This window comes from Nicotiana sylvestris, chromosome 7 (assembly GCF_000393655.2).
Source record: "Nicotiana sylvestris chromosome 7, ASM39365v2, whole genome shotgun sequence".
In the NCBI taxonomy this organism is placed as follows: domain Eukaryota; kingdom Viridiplantae; phylum Streptophyta; class Magnoliopsida; order Solanales; family Solanaceae; genus Nicotiana; species Nicotiana sylvestris.
In genome coordinates, this window is record NC_091063.1 from 129,723,746 (window position 1) to 129,733,750 (window position 10,005).

Here is a 10,005-nt window from a genome sequence, read left to right on the forward strand (position 1 = left end):
TTGAGTTTTATGCCTGTAGTAAGGTCTTACAAAATTTTCATGCCTGTTGAGGTCTTATAGTTTCTCATGCCTGTTGAGGTCTAACCGTTTGTCATGCCTGTTGAGGTCTTACAGTTTGTCATGCCTGTTGAGGTCTTACATTTTTTGTTGCTATGTAAAATAGATCTGGCTACACCGAGTCTGCCCGCTCGGGGTCTTACGGCCTAGGGTTTTCCAGTGTATAGCGATTGACGACAGTCTCCGAGTCATCGAGTTTACTTAGGCTCGAAGGCCATTACTCGTGAGTTCAGAATTGCCTCGTTGGGGCATTATGAGCCCGGAGTTCCGACCCTGAGGTTGTGCGGGTGCCAAATTGTTGACGCTAAGTCTCCGAGTGTTTCGGGACATATTCGGTGGAGGGAATCCATGCCGTGAGCATGCCGAAATTTTTTTTGGACTACGAGATGCTGAAAGATATTCTTTAATTGCTTGGCGTAAATACATGTTATTTCATTGTTAAGAGCTCAGCCCGCGCGGGTACGGTTTATTTGACCGTTTGGCCCGGTATATGATTTCCCATTGGGACCTCGTTTGTCCTTTCTCGGTCGGGGGTTGATTGCGAAGAAAGTTTGTTAGGCCTGTTGAATCCTTCCCCGGAGGCACGTCGCTCCGCTAGGAACCTCGCTGGCGAGACTTTCTTTGGGGCGGAAGTCCGGCCGAGGGGAAAGAGTGCGACGGGTGTTGTTAAGGCCTTGTAATCTTCGGGAAAAGTTAACACTTCCAGACGCCCTGGTCGGGTGTCTATATGCAGGTTAGTGTAAAATAATGAAGGAGGGGGTAGTTTTACCTTAACGCGGGGTGCGCAGGTGATATTCCGAGGTTCGATATGTCCCTGCCATTTTGAAGCGAGGACTCTAGCACAACCCTCCGCTGTGTTCAATAGGGCTTGGCCGAAAACACGGTTCACTTAACCTTTGGCTCTTTTGAGAGTGGAGATATTGGTTTCGGCGATGCGTTATGTGGTGCGAACTTTTCCTCTTGCCGCATGTTGCTTTCTGTCGATGATTTTAATTCCGTCCTTTGTGTGGAATTTCATCCTTTTGGCGAAGCGGGGATGACACTGCCTGGCGTGGTGCTTCCGCAGTTGTCTGAATAAGGCGTCTGTACCTTACACCTCTTTTGATGATACAGGACTCGGCATTCCAGTTTGCGCCAACCGCGCTGGCTGAGAGAATGGTCTTTCTTCTTGTCCTCTCAATTGCCGTGTGAAATCTGCCAATGATTTGAGACATGGGCGTAATTTGGTCCAACGATCCGAGCCGCCCTATCAACCTCGGTCCAATAACGTTGATCAAGCCACCTGAATTCATGAGCATATGTTTCATTTGAAAAGGATCGAATGAGGAAAAAAGTTACCAGTGCATCAGTGTGAGGCCGAGACAAGGTCTAGGTGCCCTCTTTGCTGAATGTGAGGGCGTCCTCGGGAATATATCCCTAGATTCGCCTTTCTCTGGTGACGAGCATTTTTGATCTCCTTTTTATGAGTTCTTGGAAAGTGTCATCGCTCCTCCACTACCATGGTCATACGCTACGGCCCATTTGCTTCGTTCTTCCTAGACGCCTTCCCTACTCAGGACTGAACTTGAATTCTGTTGCTCGTCGGTTCTCGACGGTGATTTTTGTTGAGTGATTTGGCTTTTTTCCTTCGGAGCTAGTGGCCATCCTCGGCCCCGCTGCCGCACTTGTTATACAGTTCACACACCAAGCTGTGATGCCTCTGAGAGGGATTCTGCTGAACAGGTCTGGGCCACCTGGTGTCCCTGGTTTCACTAACGGTGAACAAGATATCTGAAACAACGATGTTGAAATTGTATCTTAATGAGTGAGGCACCCTCGCTGGTCATGTGTCCCCATCGAATCTTGCTCTATTAATGATTCCTCGAGAATATTATCCTCGATACATTCACCGATCATTGCGATGTAGATTGCGTCTCGGGGCGTTCCTCCTATCTGCGGCATACGGGCAGTACGTTTCTCTATTGGTGTTGGTTTCTTTTCCAGGAGCCTGCTTGGGTATACTGAGCCCGAGGGAGCTCCTGGATGGTTATCCACGACCCTGGTTTGCGACTAGTGCCGGATATGGGCATCCAACTAGATCTCGGCTAGGTACCCGATCAAGTTTTGTTTTAATTGCCTGAAATCGTCTGGCTTGGTTTATTTAGGCTTTGAGTGGAGGCCTATATTGCCCATTCATCTGATACCGGTGGTAATCCCATTCATTCCATATGGGATGAGATACTAATTCTCGCAACATTTCATTCTCCCTTTGCTCGATCCTAGATGTGTCGGGCATTCTTGCCATTGCTTTGATGGCACCAGCGCATGCCATTATGGAGGAATCTGCCGCTATGGTAGGTGAGTTTATGGGGTTGGGTGCTAGGTTATGATGCCACATCATCGCCCCTTTCGAGAGTGTTTCCCCGAACCTTTTCAATAATACAGACTCGACCTCATCGTCTTTTGGGTCATTGCCTTTTACCGCGCATGTATAGGTAGTGATGTGCTCGTTGGGATCTGAGGTCCCATTGTACTTAGGGAGTTCTGGCATTCGGAACTTCTTTGGAATGGGCTCCGGGGCCGCTTCCTCGGGGAATGCCCGTTGCACGAACTTCCACAAATCTACACCCTTCTGGACTGGGAGCGTGCACGGGATTTGGTCGACTCTGAAGTTATAAGTTTTGACCTCCTTATCGTTGGCTGCTATCATTTTCTCGCCTGACTCGATCCTTTTGGTGAAGTCCTCCAGCATTTTCACGATGGCGGGATCGGCTACCAATCCGTTATTGCTAGATCTCTCGAGTACCTGTTCGGTTGGGGGAGCTTTTTCCGGCACTGCTATGCTGGGAGTTTTTGGATGGCTTTGTAACTGAGCGATGGCCAATTGTTGTGCCTGCAACATTTCAAAAATATCGTGAAGACTAACTTCTTGTGTTTCCCGAGCCGGGGTCTTTTGGGCTTTTTGTTGGTCGCCATGCTGTATGCTTCCGTCGATGTGTGAAGTTTCGTCGACCTACTGCGCGTCTTGCGAACCCGAGTCTGCTAAAATCAGTCCGAGTGCTTTACTGAGGTTTTGCGGTGGCGCGCTAACGACTGGAACAACCACATCATTTTCGCCGTGATTTTTGTGGTAGTCGTTCTCAACCCTGTTTACTGAGCCAGACATTTTGACCTGAAATCAAGAGATCTTGGACAAGAAAAAGTGTGAAATATAACTTGTGTTTGTGCAATGAAACCAGCAAGAAAATAATCACTATTATTTTTAGCCCCACGATGGGCGCCAAATTGTTTACCGTGAAAATGGTAACAATAATTAAATTTGTAAATGAGATTCTAAAAATACGTGATCTATTTTTATGCTAGTTGTTAGAGCAGTTGATGCTAGGAGTATGAAGTTTAGCGAAGAGATACAAGCTAAAATGGGTAAGTAATCAAACTGAGGGGTTTGACGCCCAGGGCTTCGGACTGGTCGATGAGAGGCCTCAGAGTCGATATCTAGCTCGAGCTCGAGCTATTGGGCATAATCGGGAGAGGGATAATAGTTCGAATATAATTAAAGAAGGCACTTTATGGCCAACATCGAGCAATAAATGAAGAACAAGTATGAAATCAATAAATATCAGGAGTAGCCTCGAGAAATTGGGCTAGAGAGAAAAGAGAGAGAAGTTATTGATCTTGTGTAGAATAGTTAGAGCAACAGCAACTCCTTACAAGGTGGTGAGGGTTCCCTTTATATTGGAGGAGAAACCATTTATAGTACAACATACATCAATTTTAAAATCATGGAGATGGGACGGCTAGACGTGACGCCTCGACACAGGCTCTGGGTAGGCCGGCTCTGTCAGACTTAGCCGCGTGCCTTGGGAACTCCCCTTTTTGTTCCAACTTCGATCTTTGTCTTCTCTAAGTCGGGCCTCAACGAGACCCGAGGGAGGGGACTCGGCCGCAACTCCACGTCCTCGGTGTCTCGAGATATTCTTTCGAAGTGGCTTGATAGCGAGAAATTAAGCCCTCTAATTTTTCCGCATACAATTTGCCTTGTCAACTTCAATTTCGTTCTTTGAGATCTTGGGGCCAAAGACAATGCCTTCCTCGACCATGAAATGACATTTCTCTCAGTTGAGCACCTAATTTGTTTCCTCATATCTTTCGAACATTTTATCCAAATTCCCAAGACAATCATCAAAAGAATGTCCAACCACCGAGAAGTCATACATGAAAACTTCAAGGTAGTCCTCCACCATGTCCGTGAAAATAGCCATAGTACACCTTTGAAAAGTCGTCGGTGCATTGCACAACCCAAATCGCACCCACTTGAAAGCAAAAGTAACATAGGGACATGTAAAGTTTGTTTTCTCTTGATCTTCCCGAGCAATAAAATTTTTGTTGTATCCCAAATACCCATCAATAAACCAAAAGAAAGCACGGATTAGCAAATCTATCGAGCATTTGATCTAAAAAATTAAGTGGAAAGTGATCCTTCCTTGTGACTTTGTTGAGCTTGCAATAGTCCAAACACAGTCTCCAACCGGTCACCATTCTTGTAGGAATCAAATCATTCTTCTAATTGGTGACCATAGTCATGCCCCCCTTCTTTGGGACACATTGAACCGGAAAGGTCCACAAACTATCGTAGATGCGATAGATAACCCCGGCATCCAACCACTTGAAAATATCCTTTTTGACAACCTCTTGCATATCCTCATTGAGTCTCCTTTGATGTTCAATAGATGGTTTGACGCCTTCCTCCAAGTTGACCTTATGAATGCAAAATGCGGCGTTTATTCCCTTAATGTTCGCCAAGATTCACCCAATAGCCTTCTTCCTTTTTTGTAACACTGCCAAAGTGGAATCTACCTGCACATTAGTCAAACAAGAGGAAAGAATAACCGGTAAAGTAGAACAAGGACCAAGAAATTCTTACCAAAGATGTGGTGGCAATGGCTTCAACTCCAAGGTAGGATGCTCTTCAATAGAAGGCTTTGTAGGAGGAGTTGTCCTATTTTCAAGATCCAAGGACAAGTTCCGAGGTGCATAGTTGTACGACCCCATTCCTTGCAAAGAGTTCACACGTTCCATGAAGCCATCCATATCGTCATCATCAAAGCTGAGCAAGATGACCTCCAACATATCACCCACATTGATTATGGCATTTTTTTTTATCAACACTAGCATCGATCACTATCTCCACAAAAGAGCATACCTCATTACTACTAGGTTGCCGCATGGACTTGCATACATTGAAAACCACTCTTTCATCACCAACCTAGAATGTATGTTCTCCGCCTTCCACATCACAAAGAGCCTTCCCTGTAGCAAGGAATGTTCTCCCTAGAATAATAGTCATCTCATAATTATTTTCACAATGGACAATGACAAAATCCATTGGAAGAATGAACTTATCAACACGAACCAAGACATCTTCAATCACTCCCAATGATCTCTTCATAGTATGTTCGGCCATTTGCAATATCATAGAGATGGGCCTTGGTTGCCCAAATCCCAATGTCTTTAAAACCGAATAGGGTATAAAATTAATACTTACCCCAAGATCACAAAGAGCTTTAGCAAACTCGGCATTTTCAATTGTACAAGGAATCCTGAAAGCACCGGGATCCTCGAACTTAGGAGCCATCACAATTGCACTCACTTGATGAGAGACTTTGATAGTTTGAAAATTCATAGACCACTCATTTGTCATAATGTCCTTCATAAACTTTGCATAAGCGGGCATTAGCTCCAAAGCTTCAACTAATGGCACATTGATTGACAGACTCTTTATAATTTGAATAAACCTCTTGAATTGGTTTTCACCATTTTGCTTGGCAAGTGTTTGAGGGTATGGAGGCGGAGGCTTAAGAAATGGTGCCTTAGCCCTTTGCACTATTGGTTCTAGTATTTCAATAATGTGATGCCTAGACGGGTTCACCTCCTCTTGAGTCTCTTCCACATTTTCATTGTTATCAATCCGAACCTCATCATTAGGTTTCACCACATTGTTAGGGATCTCCTCTTCTTGCACCACTTGCTCATCATCCCTAAGTTGCCTTTAACTTGAGGTAGGTACATTCCCAACTCTTCCATTTCTTGTAGTAATGGCCATGGCATGCCCAATGTTGTTTCCACCCTTTGGGTTTACCACTGTGTCACCTGGTAGTGCCTCCTTAGGATGAGTATTTAGATTTTGAGAGATTTGCCCCATTTGAACTTCCAAGTTGCGGATTATTGTGTTGTGTGAGGCAAGTTGGGCATCCGAATCGGAATTGGTTTCCATCATTTGCTTGAACATATTCTTAATATGCCCCATCTCATTGTTTGAAGAACTTGGAAAATGAGAAGGATAAGAAGGAGGGTTGTTCGGTTGTTAATACATCGGGGGCCTTTGGAAACCCTACCCCCGATTGCTTTGATTATTGTTCCATCTGCCTTGATTGTTACCCCCTCCCCCCGCCAAATTTCCTTGATTGTTGTTGTTATGACAATTTCCTTGATTTTTTCCACCACTCCAATTTCCTCAGGTGTTGCCACCACTTCAATTTCCTTGATTGTTAGAATTCCAATTACCTTGATTTTTTGTTGTCGCCATTGTTGTTGATTCGAACTTTGGAAGTTGTTTCTTTGCCCTTGAAAGTTTTTCACGTATTTTACCTCCTCTTCTTGTTCATTATAAGGATAATCTTGCTCAAACCCACTTTCTTATTGCACATAGTTCTCCACTCAATTTTGCACTTGTGGACCCTTGGCCCTTCTCCTATTTACCATCATGTTCACCACTTCCATGGAATTTACTTGCATAGGAATTTGCACTTGATAAAGTTGAGCCTTTGTTAGTTGATTCATTGTAGTTGTCAATTTCACAATGGCTTGTCCATGGTCATGCAACTCTTTATGAAGGTGGATCATTTTCGGATCACCCTATGGAACATTAGCTCGGGATTGCCACGCCGATGGCGTTTCTGCCATTTCATAGAAAATCTCACAAGTCTCCGCATAAGGCATAGTCATAAAATTTCCACTGGAAAGTTGATTCACTACACTTTGGTTGGTTGTGTTAATCCTACGATAGAAGGTTTGTTGAATCATGTTTTCCGTCATATCATTGTTGGGACATTCCTTGACCATTGTTCTATGTCGTTCCCATATCTCGTGTAGTGGTTAATTGGGCTCTTGCTTGAATGACCAAATATCATCTTGAAGTGCAGCCACATGCCTGGGAGAGAAGAACTTAGCATTAATTTTTTCCGTCAACACATCCCAAGTGTTAATGGAATGGTTTCGTAAGCGTTCCAACCAATCTAAAGCTTTCCTCCGTAGAGAGAAGGGAAAAAGCCTTAGCCTCAAAGCATCATCGGAGACATTTGTTTGTTTTCTCTCCAACAAGTATCCACAAACCCCTTTAAATATTTATATGCAGTTTGAGTAGGAGCACCAGTGAAGAAACCCAGTTGTTCAAGCAAAGTGAGCATCACATTGGTTATTTGAAAGTTGCCCACCCTAATACGGGGTTGGACTATTGCACTAGCATATCCTTTATTGGGTAACACTTGGTGTGGAGCCGCTCATGGTAAAGGTGTGGGTGGAGCGGGAACATTGTGATGAGGCGCTCGGCTTCTTCTATTGGCTTGAGGTTCAAGAGGAACCTCTTCAACTTGGTCATCGTCAACATCCACTTCCCCTAAAGGCATGTTTCCGAGTTCTTTGTTTGTTGCCATAGTTGTACCTAGAATTGTTTCAAACACGTTAGTAACACGGAAGGAAAAAAAGATATTCCAAAAACAAACCCAAATATATAGCTAACACAATTTTAACTCCTCGGCAATGGCGCCAAAAATTAATCACGTCCACAGCACACCTTAATAGAGATATGAATTTTCGTATGCAATAATAAATACGCAACTACTAGTCGAGGTCGAATCCACTGGGAGTAATGATGGGAGTTAGGGGTATATACTTGATGCAAGGAAATGGGTTATCTAGATTGCACTTTTACAATAAGGTTTTGTTTTCTTTTTCTACTTTTACTCTAACGTATGCAAGCTAAAGAAAATAGATTATAGATAAATATTTGTGAGGTTTTTCCAATTGGATTAAAGGCCTAAGGATGTGACCATAACCTAGGTGTCTGCATAATAGGATATAGACGTTAATGCTTATTTTGTTGATTGGGGTATATTATAGCTCACAACTCAACATTAACCACTTAATACCTCTCAGTCAGAGAGTGGTTTTGGCCTATTTGGCTTTCTCAAGACCAAATGAGTATCAACCAAAGCAATTGATTAGAGCTCAAGTCGGGTTATTACTATCTCTAGGTTGAACCATTTAATTGGGTTAATCAATCTCTCAATTGACCCAATTCCTTATTAGCTAAGTTATCCTAGACTAAGCCCTCTTTCTCATTTATAGACAAAGTCAAATAGGCATGAATAAATGTTTGCAACTATTAATTCTACAATTGAAGCATGAACTAAGCTACGTAAACAATACCCAATCATAAACAAGCATTAAATTAATCACCCATAAGGTTTACATACTACGGTTGGGTCACAACCCTAGTAGAAGTCTAGCTACTCACAACCCGAGTCAATGTTCTGCAGTCCGCACATTTTTTGGCTACGGTCGTGAGGCAATCTTCTACGGCTGCACAATTCTTGTGCGATCCGCACTTCACGAGGGCTTCAAGATATGGTCTTTTAGTATACTCTCTGAACTTCACATCTTTGTCAGTAAAAACCCTTTTCTGCAACCGGACAATTCATGTGCGGACCGCACATTTTTAAAAGTCCTATTGGAATTTCTTTCTTGTCTTGCGGGCGCTGATGGAATTCTGCGGTCCGCAGTTTCTTTTGCGGACCGCACATTTGTGCTTCTACGCCCTTTATTGCTTTGTTCTTTATATCACTTCTTTTTGAGTCAGATTTCATCTCGGGAGACCAAGCTTCCAGCACTTCTGCAATTTGCACAATTTCATAAGTTTCGGGACTATAGTTCGACACTCTTAGACTAAGACAAAAGAAAAAAGGTGCTAATAGGCAGTGAAAATCCCCACTTATCATTATTTATAAAAGACTCTTGCTCTATCATGTAAGCCATGGCGGACTCTAAACTTATCCTCCTCTACTATCAATTTGCCAAGCTCACTTTAAGCAGTTAGCAGTCAATCCTAAGATTTATGAAAGGTTCACTCATATCTCATATAAGAATGTCACAAGTACGTCTTCAAGTAACATAGGCTTTCTCCTTATTTAGTTCACCTACTAATGTAAGCTCACTCGGCTTGAAATAAAGTACGACTTCTTTTGGGGTGTAATGAAGGCTTTTGGGTTAGGGTAGGATACCGTATGGTTAAGTGTTACACCTTTTCTTAAGCACTCCATCTTTCATTTCTCGGCTCACACTTGCCAATTCTGAGAGGCACTTTCTTTTCATTGGGGGATAGAGAGACTTAACATCACTCTTTCTTGTTCATTTTATTCTTTTTCTCCCTTTTTGATTTCTCAATGCTTGGGATCATTACCTCTTTTTGAATCAATTCAACCCTTCCACTTATTCATTTTGTGCGTTTTTCATTTTGTTCTTTTCTTTTCTCGCCTTCTCTTCTCATAGAGATCATTTCTTTTCTCTTTTTGTGCCTTGATACCTTTTTCAACTTCCTCATTTCTCCCCCAAACTTACATTTTAAGCCATTTATTTCACAAAAGTGTTAAGAAAAGTTCAGGTGCCAAGAGAGGGTCACGACAAAATGGGTAAAGGCATGTAAAATGGTTATAAAATGAGAAAGGCTAGAGGCTCAAAAGGGTTGACTAGGGATAATGACATTAGTTGGCAATAGGAAACTCAAATGGGCAAAGGAGAGCCTACAATCACTTCTCAAACCAAGCAAAACTTAGGATTTTACCTTGAAACATATTCAGGGCAAGTTCTAGACCATTCGCATAGATACTTGGACTAGAAACAATTCATCTCACC

The 10,005-nt window shown here is 43.0% G+C and overlaps 1 protein-coding gene across 1 annotated transcript; it reads right to left on the reverse strand.

The window, feature by feature from the left end:
- Positions 1-5,302: 5,302 nt before the first annotated feature.
- On the reverse strand, positions 5,303-6,343 carry LOC104243654 (uncharacterized). The gene is made up of 2 exons (XM_009798874.1): positions 6,147-6,343; positions 5,303-6,074 (listed from the first exon to the last, which is right to left on the reverse strand). The coding sequence occupies exons 1-2, from the start codon at positions 6,341-6,343 to the stop codon at positions 5,303-5,305; spliced, it is 969 nt and encodes a 322-aa protein (XP_009797176.1).
- Between the last annotated feature and the right edge of the window lie 3,662 nt (positions 6,344-10,005).